Consider the following 20999-nt stretch of genomic DNA (forward strand, 5'->3'; position numbering starts at 1 on the left):
AGACAGATGTATGTATGATTTTCTCATCTGTTATTTAGCTTGTGATTAAGTTATATTTTATTTCCCATACTGCTCTATAATACAACTCTGATCACCTAATTTTTTCAAACACAGTATCTAAAACCCTCCCTGCACCTCATGCTATCTTATTTTCAGCAGGCAGTATTTTATTTTTAGCTGGGTATATTTCTTTTCGCTTGCTATTTAATAAATAGGTAATAACACAGGCACTGTGTGTGTTTGGAGGGGAGGGGGGGGGGGGGGGGGTGTCAGGTGTTTCAACTCCCCTGCTCAAACAAATTTGTTTTTTTCAAATGTGTTTTTTTTAATGTTGAAGCTTGACTTAACCCCTATAGTCTAGACCCCCCCCTCCCCCTGCATAAAATCCTGCATACGTACCTATAACATCTGGCCATATTTTACTTCCTACTTCAAGCCCTGTTAAAAGTCAACCAAACCCTAACCGAGATACTAATTCTTTATTCCTGCCTTTCATTTAACACCCAATAGCTGATGTATGTTTTGTGCTCTGGTGTCATTAAACATTCATTCATTCATTCATTCATTCATTCATTCTTTCCTTTCTTTCCTGCAGGTCTCCACCTCTCAACCGAGCATCAGCACACTAACTCAGGCGAAGACGGCCAAAGTGATGCACTCTCAGGTCCAGGTCGTCCACTCCCCCGTACAAAACAAAGTCCACAAGACGTGGAGCATGTCGTGTCTTCGACCGTCGCCCCCACTCCGGCCGTCGCTGATGTGTCGCGATGAAGTACTGAAGAGTCCACGGGCTAACAGGAAATCTGCAACGGCAAAGAGAAAACCAGGTACGAATTTGGAAACGATGAGTCCGTGAAGATATAAAAAGAGTTTTCATGTCTGTCCATTTAAAGATTGTCTGTTACTTCTTTTACGTTCATCAGTGTATGAACAAAACAAAAAAATCATCCACAAACAGTGTGAATTGGCAAAGCTAAAAAAAAGGTTTGTTTTATTTGACGACGCCACTAGAGCACATGGATTTTTTTATCTTATCATCGGCTATTGGACGTCAAACATAAGGTCATTCTGACACTGTTTTTAGAGGAAACCCGCTGTCGCCACATAGGCTACTCTTTTACGACAGGCAGCAAGGGATCTTTTATTTGCGCTTCCCACAGGCAGGATAGCACAAACCATGGCCTTTGTTGAACCTGTTATTGATCACTGGTCGGTGCAAGTGGTTTACACCGACCCATTGAGCCTTGCGGAGCACTCACTCAGGGTTTGGAGTCGGTATCTGGATTAAAAATCCCATGTCTCGACTGGGATCCGAACCTAGTACCTACCAGCCTGTAGACCGATGGCCTAACCACGATACCACTGAGGCCGGTGAATTGGCAAAGCTGTTCTGACATAAGTTTGTGGATGATTTTTTTTTATTCATACCCAGATTAACATAAAAGAAATAACAGACAATCCTTATTATTAAATTTAAAACATACTTACTAATAATAACACTAAAAGTGCATTTTTTTTTTTAAACTCTTTTTAGTTCTAAAATAATAACACTCCTTAAGATAAAATACCAATATAAAGTGTCATCAGATAACATGTTCTCTGACGACGTAATTGTTTATGTTCTTCTAGATAATGAACAAAATCACTTTGCTAAAGCTGGATTGATGAGATGATGCTATATTATAATGAATATAATTGAAATTTCATTATATAATGGTGATAGAAATTTATCAAAGGCCATGATATGTACTTGTCCTGTCTGTGCATATATAGATCCCTTGCTGCTTGTGGGTTTCCTCTTAAGAACGTATCAGAATTGACATTCAGTAGCCGATGATTAATTAATCAGTGTGTTCGTAGAAAGTGCAACCTCAAACAAGTGTAAAAGCTGTTGGATCAATCAACTATCAACCTGTTTTCTTTCCCCAGGTCTTTTTTTGTTTAATAGCAAATTAATTTTGGCCTGTCTATCATAAATTGTCTTTTTTTTTTTTTCCATAATGCAAGTTTATAGTCATGTATTAATAAACTTTTTTTTTTTATCTCATAATTCTAAGCTCATAATCATGTGTTATGAACAGTTTTTGCTCCATAATTTCCAGTGGCGAGACGTAGCCCAGTGGTAAAATGCTCGTTTGATATGTGGTCGGTTTGGGATCGATCCCCGTCAGTGGGCCCATTGGGCTATTTCTCGCTCCAGTCATTGCACCACAACTCATGGGCGGATCCAGGAAATATTTTTAGGGGGGGACCGAAAAAGAAGGGCACATTGACTCGTCAAAAGGGCACCTTACTACAAGTTTTGATATTTACAATTAATATGAATTCCTACAGTTCTACGTCATAATATACTAGCAATAATGAAGTAAATTGGCGTCACTCGCGTTAGAACCTCAATGGGGCCCCATTGAGACTCGATAACACAGACACATATCTGCAAGCTTGCGCATGTACACGAAAATCTTGATTTCATTTATCTACAATATAATTATTGTTTACTTAAAAAAAAAAAAATTCTACAAACAAAAAGGGCACTTGGACATTTTGAGGGCACTTGAACAATTTTTGGGGGGGACGCGTCCCCCTGGTCCCCCCCCTTGGATCCGCCCATGCAACTGGTACATCAAAGGCTGTGGTATGTGCTAACCTGTCTATGGGATGATGCATATAAAAGATCCCTTGCTGCCAATGGAAAAGAGTAGCCCATGAAGTGGCGACAGCGGGTTTCCTCCTTCAATATCTGTGTGGACCTTAACCATATGTCTGACGCCATATAACCGTAAATAAAATGTGTTGAGTGCATCGTTAAATAAAACATTTCTTTCCATAATTTCCATAAGTTACAATCTTGTAATCATTGTTTTTCTAATTTTGTGTTCTTTCATGATGTAACAATTATGGTCATATATTATAAATACTTTCTTTTTCTTTATGATACAAAGTTGATAGTCATGTGTTGAAACCTGTGTTTTTATAATAATGCAAAATTCAGTTATGGTACTGCACAACAAAAGAAAAGAAATAGTTTTAATATGTATATTTTCTTTCACGATAAAATTAATTCACAAAATAGACTGACAAAATGAGACATTGATAATTGTAATATGAACACAACACCTAATGGAATTCAAACTGAATAATCTAAAATGAATTGAAGAAAACTAAATTAATTTTTGTATTTCTTTTTGTGGTTCATACCTTTTTTTTGGACACCCAATAGCCGATGTGTATTTTTGTGCTGGGGTGTTGTTAAACATTCATTCATTCATTCATTCATTCATTCATTCTTTTTGTGGTTCATACCTTTTTTTGACACACAATAGCCGATGTGTATTTTTTTGCTGGGTTGTCGTTAAACATTCATTCATTCATTCATTCATTCATTCATTCTTTTTGTGGTTCGGTATATATTATAAAGCCTATTTTTCTCTTCATAATGCAAAGTTCGGACTTACTCGAGTGACGATTACGATTATGCTTGGCAGTCTAGCAAATGTAAGGTCACCATAAATCTCTGTCTGTTGTCACTTGTTTCCAGTAAACATACTTCCTTCATTTGTTTATTAGTCATAAATTATATATTTATTTTCCTCACGGTCCAGTATATGTGGTACTGCATGTTTTTGTGATTCATATGTTTTTGTTTTAAGTCCCCTACCGGTCCAACCGGAGGGGACTATAAGTTTCATCTCAGTCATTCTGTCCGTCTGTCTGCCTGCCTGTTTGTCCATCTGTCAGTCCCACATATAATTTTCCAGACATGTTTTTCATAATGCCTCAAGATATTGAGGTGAATTTTTTTTTATAGCTTTATCAAGTACTGTTAAAGATTAAATGTGACTTTACCCATTCTTGACAGAGTTAGGGACTTTGAACTTAGGAGATGCGGAAAAAAAAATTCCTCACATTTTGTTTCGGAATGCCTCAAGTTATTGACCTGATTTTTTTTTTTATAGCTTTATCAAGTACTGTTACAGATCAAGTATGACTTTAATGGTGATTTACCCATTTTTGACAGAGTTAGGGACTTTGAACTTTAAGAGATACAGAAATTTGTTGGGCCCAGCAGGGGACATGTATTGCTTTAGCAGTATTCTCATAATGCTTGTTTTTGGTGGTTATTATTTTGTTAAAAAGAAGAAAATAGATCAGTGCTCTAAATCTGAGCTATCAATTATGGTAAAGTTAAGCTGTGTGGTACTTGAGTTAAAATGCAAATAAAACTTGCTGCTAATCATTTTTAATTGATAATATATCTATGATACTAAATCAATGATGTTTTGATTGGGGTGGATGGGTTTTTGTTGGGGGGGGGGTGTATCTGACTTGAATTTTCACCAGAAAATCTGGATTTTATCTGAAATAACTGAAAGTGACATTTGTTTATGTTTGAGTAGAGTTTTCGGCTTTTAAAATATCCTTTCAGCCGTTATACTTTAAAATCAGTGTCACGTCCCTAAGCACGCAGTGTCTGGTTTTAGCACTATTATTACACAGGCGATGTCTTTAAGTTCATTGCTTTTAAATTAGCACAAAATTCACTAAATTATGGTTTTGTTTGTTTTTATTTATTTAGTTATTTTCTGTACAGAATATTTATTGTTTAAAATACAGGCAATTTTAAAATGTTGCGTTTTGTCATGTCTTAGAAATTGTTCACATTTCAGTTGTGCTGTATTTCAAAGAAAATAAATGGCTATAAATATGTAAAGATTATTTCATTTCACTTACATATTTAGCATTGAGCCTTGGTAATAAATATTAATTACATGTACTGGCCTCGGTGGCACAGTCATTAAGCTATCGGACTAGAGGCTGGTAGGAACAGGGTTCGCAGCCCGGTAGCTGCTCCAACCCAGAGCGAGTTCTTAAGGGCTCAGTGGGTAGGTGTAAGGCCACTACACTCGCTTCTCTCTCACTAGCCACTAACCCACTGTCCTGGACAGACAGCCCAGATACCTGAGGTATGTGCCCAGGACAGTGTGCTTGAACCTTAATTGGATATAAGCATGAAAATAAGATGAAATGAAATGAAATAAGTACATGTACATGTAGGTTTCAATTGTTGTTGCATTTTGGGGTAGGGTTGGGTTTTTTTGGTTTTTTGGGTTTTTTTTACCTACAGTATTTCAGCTCCATGTTTTTTACATGTAGCATAAGGTTTTTTAGTTCAGTTTTTTATTCAGCACAGGTGTAAAGTAATTCATTTATGTAACACTGATTTCAGTTTTGTTTCTGTTTTATGGTTGGTTGTTGAATATTGTGAATTGGTTACCTGTCAATTTCAGTATTTAAGATGGTTCCTTGGTTACTGTAAATAGGTTGATGTTATTGTAAATGATTATTTCCATATTTATATAATGTCTGAAGTTAATATTGTAAAGAGTGAAAAAAATCATTGCATTATTTTGGAGAATTTTGGATGTTAATTGTCATTGGTTTATATGTATTTTATGTTGGTATTTCGTATAGCTTCTTGAATCAAAGTACATGTTCATACATATATGTAGAAAATAGTAGGATAGGTTTCTATATATAATACTTGTTAATAATCATTATATTTGATTATATATCTCTGTGTGTTGTTGTTTTTGTGTGTGAGTGTGTGTTGTTTCATTTGCATATTTGTGTGATAGAAAGAATTGGGTACGAAGAGAGAGAGACAGCAAGAGAGAGAGAGGGAGGGAGAGAGATACAGAGAGAGAGACTGGGAGGGAGGGAGAGAGAGAGAGAGAGGGAGGCAGAGAGATACAAATGGAGAGAGGGAGGGAGAGAGATTGAGGAAGGGAAAGAGTGAAGGAGAGAGCGAGATGGAGATGGAGAGAGGGAGACAGAGAGAGAGGGAAGGGAGGGAGGGAAAGAGCGAGAGAGAGAGAGACAGAGAGGGAGAGAGAGAGAGGGGGAGGAAAGAGAGCGAGGAAGAAAGTGAGAGAGAGCACTTCACAACTGTTCTTTCTTAGAGTGTTATTTATTAACATCTTGTATAATTATGTACTTACACACTGTATCAGTTTTACATTTTGTAGATCCTTTTATGCATATGTACCACAGTCAGACGATCAGTAAACAACATTTTAAATAAATAAAACCAGTTTGTTTATAAAGTATCCCTTCTACAAAACAACATGTATTGTACCTGTATCAAGGCCACCAGTTTAGTGATGAAGTACATATTTTGTTGATACACAGTAAGGTGGCTGTTATACACAGGTTCCACTGTATGTGTATTAACCAGTAATTAAAATACGACCTATTCTTGTTACAGATGACCCCAAAGTTTACTACGAAGATGCATTTATCCTGCAAGTGATAGAATCCTACTGTAATAGTGCTAAAACAAGACACACGGTCAACTCCTGTAAGTATTTTAATTAGCAATTTGCATAAATAGTTTAATTAGCAATTATATAATTAGCTATTTTATTTTAATTAGCAGTTGTATGAGTATTTTAATTAGCAGTGTTATGTAAGTATTTTAATTAGCAATTTGAGTAAGTATTTCAATTAGCAGTTTGTATAAGTATTTTAATTAGCCATTATTGTAAGTATTTTAATTAGCCATTTTTACAAGTAGTTTAATTTATTTAGTAGTTTATGAAAGTATTTTAATTGTCAATTTTATATCATTATTATAGTTGGCAATAGTTATATATTTATAATATGACTTTAAAATGTTTGTATGTCAGCAATACAAGATCATTCAAGTCTTTTGATTGTGTTCGCCAAGCTCTGTGCTTATAAAACTTTAAAGTCTAAGCTCAAGGCTTTTTAATTAAGTCTTGCCCATACAAACAGTATGTAGTTAAAAGTCTAGAGAATTTACTAAAATCTTCGCTTTAGATGTTAAAGTTTTATATGCACTGGTAACTTTGGAGACAAGTTTACTTGACCTCAAAATTCTATTTACAAGATTTTTTTTTTTTTTTTCATTGAAACACATTATAAAATATTAATATTGGCTAAATTAATACATGATCGTGGGTCCAACATTTATATGTGAACGTCTTGGAACCTGTGTGAAAACTTTACTTTGATTTTTAAGAAAGTGAAATTATTTAAGAAATAAAATTAAAATCATTCTTAAAGAAATATGTATTTTGTGTGCTCTGGTTATTTCTTAAGAATGATCATCGCGTTCATGCAAAAAGTGTTTTGTATGTGATAAAGCTTTACCTATTGTACGAATACCTGGCAGATGTAATTGTGGCTTTGTTTTTTAGCTCTTCCTACACATGTATAAATCTGAATGACAAAACTGTAAATTTCCTGGTCAAAATAGTATCATTGCACAAGGCAGAATCAAAAGGACATTAGGCAATGTCTTGATTTTTTTCCCCCATGATCCACTATGTATCAGCTATTGTCCTGCTCCTAATAAAATGACATATTGATGGCAATTAAAAAAAAAAATTTTTTTAATTGAATGAACTTGTACAAATTCCACCTTGTGGAATGCACACCTTTCTTTGACCTACAATGTACATGCAGTGTTGTTAGAAATTTAATTCACCTTCGTCAATTTACTGTAATAGTTTGCATCCATCTTTCAAAAAACTCCTGTAAAATTTCATCCCACAGCCCCCCTCTCCCCCTACACACACCTCATTACATTCCTGTTCTCACCCTTAAACAGCCTTGATGATGCAGCAGTTAAGCCTTATTATAAGGCTTTAAGACTGCTAGGTGCAGAGTTCCCATCTCCATTTGTTGTCCATTCTTCAGCCATGATTCACAGTTCAAACTGAGTTTTGCATTTCTCTTTGCCAGTCAGATTTTTGCCTCAATTTAAAAAATCAAACTGAGACTCTAGACACACTGGAGCTGGCAAGCAGGGCTTGTAGATTATGGTAGCTCCACTCCCGTGGCTAGTGATATTCCATGTTGGGCTAGAAAAAAAGTTATCAAATGCTGCATTTAAGTCTATGTTGTAAATATGAATATCCTGCCCCTACCCCCCCCCCCCCCCCCCCCCCCCATCTTAATGTTTTTAAGCTCTATGTCCCTCTTTAGGTGACATATCCGATTACTACTATTAGTAAATTGTATATAAACTTAAAGTAATGTAAGGCAAGTGGATTTTTAATTGTGGTTAGTAAATTTGTTTAATTACTGATCTCATGGCTAGTGGATTTTACACAAATTGTAGAAGCCCTGGGCAAGTATGATACCTGTCAAAAAAAAATGCACTGAATTGAATCTGACAGAAGTACAGAACTGGCAGCAGGTGACAAAGGGGCGAAATGTAGCCCAGTGGTAAAGCACTTTCTTGATGCGCGGTCGGTTTGGGATCGATCCCCATTCAGTGGGCCCATTGGGCTATTTCTCAATCCATCCAGTGCACCACAACTGGTATATCAAAGGCTGTGGTATGTGCTATCCTGTCTATTGGATGGTGCATATAAAAGATCCCTTGCTGCTAATCGAAAAAGAGTAGCCCATATGAAGTGGCGACAGTGGGTTTCCTCCCTCAATATCTGTGTCGTCCTTAACCATATGTCCAAAGCCATATAACCGTAAATAAAATGTGTTGAGTGCATCGTTAACATTTCCTTGAGATGACCAAGAACAGACTCACCAGACTCAGACTCGGCTTGAGTGTGTTTTCAGCCCAAGCTTAATATTCTTAATCTTGGTGGTTCAAGCTTTTTATCCGAAGGGGTAAACTAGGTGCCAACCACGGGTGACCAACCACAACGGCCCCCAATTCTGGCATGGTTCCAGTATGAGCTACTATTCGGCAAACTAAATCAAAATTCCAAGTTCCAAATTATGCGCCAAAATTACATCGTGAATACTGCACAATCTTTATAATATTTTGGACTTTATCCTTCTTAATCTTGGTGTTTTCAAGCTTTTTTATCCGTTTTATTTTGGAGGTAGGATGTTGCTCATTGCAATCTGCAATTGGACTAATATTGTTTAATATTCTGAATATTTATGATTCAAGAAAATAATTTGAGAGTACATAATAAAAACAAAATGGGCTATAACTGCCTCTACTAGGTTGATCTGAGTTTAAAATATTTTGAAACGGGATGCTACATTTCACACAGGCTGTATATCCATTCATTGCCAACATTTCAGATTACACTGTCACACAAGGTTGTATATCCATTCATTGCCAACACTTCAGATTACACTGTCACACAGGCTGTATATCCATTCATTGCCAACATTTCAGATTACACTGTCACACAAGGTTGTATATCCATTCATTGCCACCATTTCAGATTACACTGTCACACAGGCTGTATATCCATTCATTGTCAACACTTCAGATTACACTGTCACACAGGTTGTATATCCATTCATTGCCAACACTTCAGATTACACTGTCACACAGGTTGTATATCCATCCATTGCCAACACTTCAGATTATACTGTCACACAGGCTGTATATCCATCAATTGCCAACACTTCATATTACACTGTCACACAGGCTGTATATCCATTCATTGCTAACATTTCAGATTACACTGTCACACAGGCTGTATATCCATTCATTGCCAACACTTCAGATTACACTGTCACACAGGCTGTATATCCATTCATTGCCAACACTTCAGATTACTCTGTCACACAGGTTGTATATCCATTCATTGTCAACAGTTCAAATTACACTGTCACACAGGCTCTATACCCATTAATTTCTAACATTTCAGATTACACTGTCACACAGGTTGTATATCCATTCATTGCCAACACTTCAGATTACACTGTCACACAGGTTGTATATCTATTCATTGTCAACATTTCAGATTACACTGTCACACAGGCTGTATATCCATCCATTGCCAACATTTCAGATTACACTGTCACACAGGCTGTATATCCATCCATTGTCAACACTTCAGATTACACTGTCACACAGGTTGTATATCCATTCATTGCCAACACTTCAGATTACACTGTCACACAGGCTGTATATCCATTCATTGCCAACACTTCAGATTACACTGTCACACAGGCTGTATATCCATTCATTGCCAACACTTCAGATTACACTGTCACACAGGTTGTATATCCATTCATTGTCAACACTTCAGATTACACTGTCACACAGGTTGTATATCTATTCATTGCCAACACTTCAGATTACACTGTCACACAGGTTGTATATCCATTCATTGTCAACACTTCAGATTACACTGTCACACAGGCTGTATATCCATCCATTGCCAACACTTCAGATTACACTGTCACACAGGCTGTATATCCATCCATTGCCAACACTTCAGATTACACTGTCACACAGGCTGTATATCCATCCATTGCCAACACTTCAGATTACACTGTCACACAGGCTGTATATCCATCCATTGCCAACACTTCAGATTACACTGTCACACAGGTTGTATATCCATCCATTGCCAACATTTCAGATTACACTGTCACACAGGTTGTATATCCATCCATTGCCAACACTTCAGATTACACTGTCACACAGGTTGTATATCCATCCATTGCCAACACTTCAGATTACACTGTCACACAGGTTGTATATCCATCCATTGCCAACATTTCAGATTACACTGTCACACAGGTTGTATATCCATTCATTGTCAACACTTCAGATTACACTGTCACACAGGTTGTATATCCATTCATTGTCAACATTTCAGATTACACTGTCACACAGGTTGTATATCCACTCATTGCAAACATTTCAGATTACACTGTCACACAGGTTATATATCTATTCATTGTCAACACTTCAGATTACACTGTCACACAGGCTGTATATATATTCATTGTCAACACTTCAGATTACACTGTCACACAGGCTGTATATCCATCCATTGCCAACACTTCAGATTACACTGTCACACAGGCTGTATATCCATCCATTGCCAACACTTCAGATTACACTGTCACACAGGCTGTATATCCATCCATTGCCAACACTTCAGATTACACTGTCACACAGGTTGTATATCCATCCATTGCCAACACTTCAGATTACACTGTCACACAGGCTGTATATCCATTCATTGCCAACACTTCAGATTACACTGTCACACAGGTTGTATATCCATCCATTGTCAACATTTCAGATTACACTGTCACACAGGTTATATATCTATTCATTGTCAACACTTCAGATTACACTTACTTCAAATTATACCCATTAATTTCTAACAGTTCAGATTACACTGTCACACAGGCTGTATATCCATCCATTGCCAACATTGTAGAGTATGTAATATTACCCTCTAGCAAAAACCCTGTCTAAGAGTTGTTGGGCAACAACTATTGAACCAATGTGTTAAGTCTTAAGTCTGAAGTCTTTTTCAAAACCAACAAAAGGTGGCTAGTTGGCTTTCCTGTTGTGTCGTGTGCTGTAAACATTTCTTGTGTTGTTGTTGTCTTAACCACAGTGAGCACTAGTCTGTCACTGGGAGCACATACAAATGTATACCCTTCGTATTACACCTTTGTTGTGGGGTTTTATTGTGGTGGTTCTTGTTCTGTATCACCTGTAGAAAAATCATACATTCCTACCCTTCAAGTTACAGCTTTATTGTCGTGGTTAGTGTTTCTGCCAGAAAGACATTTTTTTCGTATGGTACCATAGAATTAAATGCAACCACAGTCAACAAGGGGGTATTTGGGGGAGGGGGGGGGGGGACCAGAAAGAAAATGGGTTAAGTTTAGGGTTAGGGTTAAGAAAATCATACAGTAATGATAAGAGTAATAAATTTTGTCAAAAAGTTAACTTTGAAAAACAAAATCTGCAAAAATATTTGGGTATGATGCCATACACGTTTTACCATCTGGCAGAGACTCTGGTGGTTCATGTTCTGTAATACCTGTAGAAATCATACACATGTACATTCATATCTTTCAAATGACACCTTTATTGTGGGTGTTTTTTTTATTGTGGTAGTTCTTTATCTGTAACACCTGAGGAATCAATACAGGTCAAGCATATTCACCACGCTTTGTTGTTAGACCACACAACACTTTGATCCATGCACTTATCTTTGGTTTTGTAAGTAGTTGCTCTGTAAGGTTGCCATCCATAAAGTTTAAATAGTATAGTATAAATGCAACTAAAGTATACAGCTATATGAAGATTTTTTTATTTTTTTTTAATTAATGATGAAACTGAGTTTCTGACTTATCCCAAGTATAAGATTGACTAGATTGCATCTGTTAAAAATGGGGCAAGATATTAGATCAATATTAAAGCCTTTGCCTAATGTGTAGTCAGCGTAGAATCGGTACCCATCTGTAGGCGTATTCAGCTATGTCTTGTTCCAGCAAGTGCTCCACAACTGGTGTAGAGGTGGGATGTAGCCCAGTGGTAAAGTGCTCGCTTGATGCACGGTCGGTTTGGGACCATTGGACTATTTCTCGTCGCAGCCAGTGTCCCACGACTGGTATATCAAAGGCCGTGGTATGTGCTATCCTGTCTGTGGGATGGTGCATATAAAAGATCCCTTGCTGCTAATCGGAAAGAGTAGCCCATGAAGTGGCGACAGCGGGTTTCCTCTCTCAATAGCTGTGTGGTCCTTAACCATATGTCTGACGCCATATAACTGTAATTAAAATGTGTTGAGTGCGTCGTTAAATAAAACATTTCTTTTTTTCCAATAGTCGATGATTAATAAATCAATGTGCTCTAGTGGTGTCGTTAAATAAAACAAACTTTATTTTACTTTTGTAAACTAGGTGACTATTATTAAAATATTTAATTATGGTCTGGTATATGCACTTTTACAATTTCAAACACAGACTCTGACTGATATTTATTTATCTGTTAAAGTGCTAGCTTTTCTAATATAGATGTTTTTGTACTTCACATTTCCAAACAAACTGATTTAGCTGCTAAAGTACATATGTGAAGTATTCACTTATATGTTTGTACTTGTTCAGACAGACAGGTTATTAAAGTATGGAGTATTAAATAGACAGATATTTATTATATATTAAAGAAATTGCTATTAAATATAAATGGGGACTTCAAAGAACTTTCACTTTCTTGGTTATTACATATAAATACAGTGTACTCTTTCAATGACTAGTCTTACATTGGCTGTTGAATAGTCTACACAGACAGCTATTTTTATGGTGATTGCTTATAAATGGGTGTTCAAAGATCGAGGTACAAAAAGGTACATTAAATTCAGTTATACAAAAAGCCACATAAGGCTGAGTCTATTAATACTCCTTGTAAGCTTGGTTTGATTCATCGATGCATTAGGTTATCATTGTGTGAAGTTTGGGGTGGGATGAGGCAGAAGCACATATTTTTGGATTATATACATATACATATACATATCTGGGGTTTGGGATGAGGCAGAAGCACATATCTTTGGATTATATACATATACATATACATATACATACGTACATGTCCAGGGGTCGAGACGTAGCCCAGTGGTAAAGCGCTCGCTTGATCCACAGTCAGTTTGGGATCGATCCCCGTCAGTGGGCCCATTGGGCTATTTCTTGTTCTAGCCAGTGCACCATGACTGCTACATCAAAGGCCATGGTATGTGCTATCTTGTCTATGGAAAGGTAGTGGTCTTACACCTACCCATTGAATCGTTAAAACTCTCTCTTGGTGGGAGCCAGTACCAAGCTGTGAACCCTGTACCTATCTGCCTTATGTCTGATGGCTTAACCACAATACCACCGAGGCTGGTAGAGGGTGTAGTACCCATTGAGTTGTTAAAACTTGCTCTGGGTGGGAGCCGGTACCGAGCTGCAAACCTACCTACCAGCCTTACTTCCGATGGCTTAACCACGAGACCAACGATTCTGAAGGACAGATTTTTTATTACTGACATGTATACTACGTGTACGTATTCAATATTTTACACATTACCAGTACCAGTAGTTGTTTTTGAAAGTATTAATTACAAGTCCTTTTTTTTCTGATTTTAACCATTTTATTTTCCTTATGTGCTATATAAGTAAACAAATAATTATAGAGTCAAGAAATGTTTGAGGTAGAGGTTCGTAGAACATCATAACAATTGATGTAAACTGTGATGGTTTTTTAAATAAAACTTGAGTATTAATCTTGTTTTAATTGTTGTTTGTCATGACCTTCCGATTTCATACCTGTGAGAATCATTTTAAACTTGAATGCTAGAAGTATGACCATTTTATTTTCCTATATACCATATATGTAGACAAATAATTTCAGAGAAGACCTTTGAACTGTAGCCTAAAGGTTCAAGGAACATCATAATCTTTCTTTTTCCTTAATTTGTGGATTTTCTTCCCTCAGGAAACATGACAAACTTGAAGTGTAGCCATTTCATTTTCTTGTACATGTATACTATATACACGTGTAGCTAGACCAATCATTTCAGAGAAAAGAACTTTGAATGGCAGGAGTGTAAAGAACATCCTGATTTTTTTAAATAAAACTTTGAAATATCAATCTTTCTTGTCTTCTTCATTTGTTGATTTTGTTCCCTTGAGAATCCATACAAACTTGAAGTGTAACCATTTGATTTTCCTGTACATCATATAGCTAGACAAATACTTTCTGAAAGAAGAAATATGAGTGGTAGGGTTTCAAGGAACATCATAGTAACTTTGAAATATCAATCTTTCTTTTTTTCTTCATTTGTTGATTTTGTTCCCTTTGGAATTCTTACAAACTTGAAGTGTAACCATTTGATTTTCCTGTATACCTGTAGGTAGACAAATAATTTCGGAGAGAAGAAATCTTAAAGGTAGGGGTGCTAAGAAGTTCTTCTGACATTGTGCACCGCATCCTGCTGTTTGGCCAGTTCGATTTGATCTAATAGGTTAGACTACTTTACTTGACGCTTGTTCGCATGCCATCGACCGACGTACGTCCTCTAACCAAACAACAATTAACATACTATACTAGATGGGCATTCTGTCATATATATCGGACGCATTTTTGATCAGTAGTATAAAATAGAGGAATGATTGGTTGGTTGGTTGGTTGATTGTTGTTGTTCATTGTAACTGTTGTATGGAAAATGTGTGATGTAATTTAGGATTTATATATAATATATAATATATTATCAGAGTTTGTCACATTATTTTTAGTTAGTGATAAAGTGTTAAGTTATTGTGAATCTTAAGTAAGGTTTTCTTTGAGTTTCTTGTACTGTTGAAAATTGGTGTATATCTAGGGGTTTTCCTGAGGGGTTTTCCCATCTTTTTAAAAAAAATAGATGGAGTTTTGGGGATGGGACAGTATTCTTATTCATTTCATACTACAATATAGAAACCAGTTTTTACTTCTACTTTTTTCCTTTTTGTGGGCTGTTGGGATTATTATTATTATTATTTATTTTTATTTTATTTTTATTTTTTTAAAGAATTTTTAATGTTGATTTTTTTTTTTGAGGGGAGAGAGGACATTTGAATGCAGGGTCACTGCATTATCAAGCTGTATTACTTTTAAACATTTTTAAAAAAGAATTGGCTAAGATTGTGATTGCTAAATTAGATGCTTCTCAGAATTTTAGAATTTCCAAAATCTGGTTAAAACTATCATTATATGGTTATGTAATGTTTTCTAAAATATTAAAAGTATTTTAATTTCTGTGCAATGTTAATATTGGCAGATGTGTCTCTCTACTTCTGTTTTAGGACTACATTGTACCTCCATATTTTTAGTTTTCACAAGTTTGAATTAGTGCTTAGGGGTTGTTTGTTTTAGTAATAAGACAACATTGGTGTTTTAAATGTGATAATGCATGCACTTGTAACACAGATTAATTTTACTTACGATGAGAAATAATAGATATTTATGGATGGTTTGTATGAAATCTTTTAAACTACAATATGAAAGTTACTACATATAATAGGACATTAAAAAACATACCAACATTGTGTGTAAATGTGAAGTACAGGTAGTTTAAATAATTATTATATTTTACTTAATTATTTTTTGAATAATTGTTTTTTTTGTTTTTTTTATTATTATTATTTTTATGTGGCTAACACAGCAGCGGATTTGTTTAAGTAACAGTTAGTACATGTATTTAGGTAAAATAATTTACGTGATTTAATTTCCACCTGCATGTTGATGTATAGTCGTCGTTGGTGTTTAGTTTCTAGTATCTCAGTATACCCAGTAGTGGAATGTTATTAGAGTCATGTTCAGGAGGCAGAGTAATTGCAACCACTCACTATAGACTGGTTTTTGCACCTAACATTAGATGAATGTGATGTGATAGAAGACGATGGTACCAGTCAAATTGTTTGCAAACACTCAGCCTCCTGATCATGCCGCAGCTTTCGGTATTGTAAATATAACCTTGTTTGATTGGTATACCTCAGTAACTGGAGTAACACGTGTGTGTTTTAAGTTAAATTGTACGGTATCCTGATTGATTGTCTCCATACATATACATACATACATACATACATACATACAGATTCGTTTATGTGGCTTAAATGTTAAAATTTGTTTCAGACAACTTACAGATACATAGGTAGTTTTACATTGTATAATGAATGGATAAAAGGCTGAAGTCCTAATGACAGCACTTTGTTGAGTTTTCAGTTCACACAACTTGCATAAGTTACAAATATTGAATCTAGTAGTAATAATTTAAAAAATAGATATAAAGAAATATTATATAATAATTTAGTATTGTTTTCAATAAAGGGGCGGGACATAGCCCAGTGGTAAAGCGTTCGTTTGATGCACGGTCGGTCTAGGATCGATCCCCGTTGGTGGACCCATTGGGCTATTTCTCGTTCCAGCCAGTGCTCCACAACTGATGTAACAAAGGCCGTGGTATGTACTATCCTGTCTGTGGGATGGTGCATATAAAAGATCCCTTGCTGCAAATCGAAAAGAGTAGCCCATGAAGTGGCGACAGCGGGTTTCCTCCCTCAATATCTGTGTGGTCCTTAAGTTAACCATATGTCCGACGCCATATAACAATAAATAATACATGTGGAGATTACATGTACTTGATTTTAATTTGTTAAATATTAAATAACTTTATTAATACATGATTAAAGCTTCTCTTATGACCTGATGCTGATTGAAAACTGAATGGCTATGTGTTGGATTTGGGTTTCAGTATAGTATTTATAGATATAGATATATATTGGACTTCCTTGTACACAAACAGAAAATTGTCTGTTTATTAAACTTTGGTTTCAGGTATTTTTAACAAAACAGAAGCAGATCTCTGTGAAGTTCTTTTGGGTTTTGTTTGTAAATCATATAACGTACACCCTTTGCATGTAATTTGTCAATTACAGTTTATGCAGAAAACCATTTCTTGGAATGGCGGGCATAGCCTAGTATTAAGCGCTCACCTGGTGTGTAGTCAGTCTAGGATCGATCCCCATCGGCAGGTTTATTGGAGTATTTCTTGTTCGAGTCGGTACACCATGACTGATATATGAAATCCTGTGGTATGTGCTCTCCTGTCTGTGGGATGGTGCTAATAAAAGATTTCCAGCTACTAATGGGAGAACATTTTTTTAGCTGGTTTTGTCTCTAATTCTATATGTAAAAATTATCAAATGTGTGATATCCGTTAGCCGAAGATTAATAAAACAATGTGCTCTAGTGGTGTTGTTAAGTAAAATATACTTTTATGTAAGGTAGGGTAGGGTACTCTGTCTGCATGCTGTTATCCAGTTAATGTTCAGGCATATCCATCTTGGATATAAGTTAGGCATGTGAGAAAAACAAAATTGACTATAATCATTATGTTAACGGGTTTTTTTTTTCTAGACAAGAAACGTTTTGTCTTATCTGGTAATCAGCATCCTTGATTATAAAACTTACGGGTCTGCATAGATACATGTACAGTGTCTGCGCTTAACTTTTTTTTTGAGTTGCCGTCCGGGCAAGTGGTGACAGCACTTTCACTTGCCTGGATCTATTTTCACTTGCCCGAATAATATTTTCTAAAAAAACAACAATATTGCAACAGATTATAAGAGAAAACACGATTTTTTTTTTTTTTTTAAATCAGTCGCCAGGCGGGCAACCTACTGTGGGTTCTCAGTCGCCCGTCGTCGTTTTCAGTTGCCAAGGGTGATCGGGCAACCATTAAGTTCGAACCCTGCATGTATGTATTCCAGTCTTAAGAGTCCACACCTGACATAGCAATGCCATTCTGTTGATCTCGTATCATGTCACAATTAATGGGGTTTAGCCTTGAGTTTAGATTTCAAACTGTTGAGGTCAGTTGACAGACTCCTTCCTGCAGCGGAAAAACACATTTTGTGATTTTCACCGATTTAAACCAATACTGGCCAGGGTATAAAGCTGAGACCAGGTGAAAGGAAACTACCACACACATTAATTGTTTTATTATTCCCCTATCAGTCCAACCAGATGGGACCATAGGTTTCGTCTTTCTGTCTGTCTGTCCTGTTCTGTCTGTCCTGGTCTGTCTGTCCTGTCTGTCCTGTTCTGTCTATATGTCTGTCTTGTATGTCTGTCTTGTCTGTCTGTCCTGTCTGTCTGTCTTTGTCTATATGTCTGTCTTGTATGTCTGTGTCTGTTTGTCTGTCTGTCTGTATGTCTTGTCTTGTATGTCTGTCTGTGTCTTTCTGTCTATCTGTCTGTCTTATATATCTGTCTGTCTGTCTCAGTTTGTCTGTCTTGTCTGTCTGTCTGTCTGTCTTTGTCCTGTCTGTCTTTCTGTCTTGTCTGTCTGTCTGTCTGTCTGTCTGTCTGTCTGTCTGTCTGTCTGTCTTGTTTGTCTTGTCTTGTCTGTCTGCCTGCCCCACATACATATAGTTTTGTTTTCTTAATATGTCAAGATATTAAACTGATTTATATGTATATAGCTTTATCATATAGATTTATGCAGATCAGGCTTAACTTTCATGAGGATCAGCCGATTTTTAACAGAGTTATCACCCTTGAACTTAGGAGATATGAAAATGTGTTGGGCTTGGTAGGGGACTGTATTGCTTTATGAGCTAGCTGTACTGTCAGAATGCTTGTTTCTCAAGGGCTTGCTTGGAAGACTCCAGGGATTGCATGAAAACACCTAACAAGGTTCTCTCTACGTGTCTAAGCTTTGTTTTTTTGTTTTACTTCTGTTTAATACATTGCCCTCTTCTCTCACCATGCTGCTAACACCTACCAAACAGTGGATTTAGCCAAGATGAGGCTCAGCGATGGATCAGGATCGGGCTCGGGATCGGGCTCGGGATCCCGGTCCAACTCGAGTGCCGACGCTTACTCGGAACCGCTTATCTCCCCTGATCTAGACGACTATAATTTCCTGCGGGGCCACAATATGATGCAGGGATTCTGCTGTGCCACGTTCCCGCTGGCACGAGGCCTGGCCAAGACAATGAAACGGTTGTGAGCGTGAACGAATGAATGATTGAGCGACATGATGATGGTTTTTGTGGATAATCCAACATTTTGGAAAATACATATTATTTTTTAAACTTTTTTTTTCGTTCTTTCTTTCATTTCTTTCTTTCTTTCTTTTCTTTCATGTTTTTTTTTTTTGATAATGTATCGTGTAACATAAATTGACAAGATATTTGTTAACATTAAAAAAAAATTGAAGAATAGAAAATATTCTTTACTATTGCTTTGGATAAATATTATTTTTCGTTCTTTCTTTCCTTTCTTTTTTTCTTTTATCTGTTACTTTTTTTTTTTCTTCTTTTTTTTTCTTCTTTTTTTTTATATAATATATTGTGTAACGTAAATTGACAAGATATTTGTTAACATTATTTTTTTGTTTCTGAATAGGCAATATAAAGTTGGACAACTTTTTTTGTTTAGTTTTTTTTGTTACAAAACATTCTCTCTCTCTCTCTCTCTCTCTCGCTCTCTCTCTCACTCTCACTCTCACTCTCACTCTCACTCTCACTCTCACTCTCACTCTCTCTGTATTAAATCTGATAAATGATTAACATACTTCTGGAATTCTAATCAATGCTGTTGTTTTGCAGTCTATTAAGACTCGCGAGAACGTTTGTTTTGCTATATTTATACTTGAGATATTTTGTTCTTTGTCGTTGCAAAATTTGATGTGTTCATGCCAAGAAACATTGCTAACTATTAAACATTCATGACTTATGGTTGTAAGCACAGTTAAAATTATAATTTTTATTTGTGGGACTTGTTAAAGTTATTATTTATTTTTATAAATGTCTTTGTTGTGAGTACCAATTTATTGCTTTTTAGGGGTGGGGTGGGGGTGGGGAGGGGAAATGGATAGGGCACAGCTGTCTATCCGTCCATCCATCCTTGCATAGATGCACCAGTGTTTGTGTCTAAAATTGTTTATGCCACTAACAAACATGGTTGTAACCTCTGATTAAAGCTCTTATAACTTACATATAGATGGGTAGGTGAATAAAATAATGTTAATTATAGTACTGATGGTAGTGGGGTGACAAGATTTAGGGGTGACAAGATTTAGGGGTGACATTATTTAGGGGTGACAAGATTTAGCTCAGTCGGTTGAGTGCTTGCTTGAGGTGCTTGCATTGCAGGATCGAACCACCTCAGTGGATTTGTTCAACTGACTGGTCAAAGGCCGTGGTATGTGCTATCCTGTCTGTGAGAAAGTGCATATAAAAGATCCTTTGCTGCATTAAGAAAAATGTAGTGGGTTTCCTTTGCTGACTAAGAGTCAGAATGTCCAAATCTTTGACATCCAACAGCCGATGATTAATTGATCAATGTGCTCTAGTGGTGTCGTTAAAGAAAACAAACTTTTATGGTAGTGGATGGGTGGGTGAATAAATTAAGGTTGATTAAATAATACTTATGGATACTGGGAGGATGAAGGAATAAAATTAAAATAAGGTTGATTATAGCACATGTATTTATGGATGGATAGTGCATGGGTGGGTGAATGAAAAAAAGGTTTGATATATAGTACTTTTATGGTTAGTGACTGGGTGGATGTATGGGTAGTGGGTAGGTTGGAGAATAAAATAAGGTTGATTATAGTACTTATGGGTAGTGGGTGGGTGAATAAAATAAGGTTGATTATAGTACTTATGGGTGGGTATATAAAATAAGATTGATGATAGTACTT

The 20999-nt window shown here is 36.2% G+C and overlaps 1 protein-coding gene across 5 annotated transcripts in view; it reads left to right on the forward strand.

The window, feature by feature from the left end:
- Positions 1-20999, forward strand: part of LOC121373069 (rho guanine nucleotide exchange factor 7-like) — a 102760-nt gene that overhangs the window by 51633 nt on the left and 30128 nt on the right. For 2 of the 5 annotated variants that reach the window (XM_041499530.1, XM_041499536.1), the window contains exons 14-16: positions 596-827; positions 6266-6358; positions 14661-14696. In XM_041499530.1, coding sequence (XP_041355464.1) covers positions 596-827; positions 6266-6358; positions 14661-14696 — 361 coding nt within the window. Of the gene's footprint in view, positions 1-595; positions 828-6265; positions 6359-14660; positions 14772-19080; positions 20499-20999 lie in introns of those variants that run through there. The other 3 variants (XR_005958028.1, XM_041499523.1, XM_041499516.1) reach the window with 3 other exon arrangements.

This window comes from Gigantopelta aegis, chromosome 1 (genome assembly GCF_016097555.1).
Source record: "Gigantopelta aegis isolate Gae_Host chromosome 1, Gae_host_genome, whole genome shotgun sequence".
Lineage (NCBI taxonomy): Eukaryota > Metazoa > Mollusca > Gastropoda > Neomphalida > Peltospiridae > Gigantopelta > Gigantopelta aegis.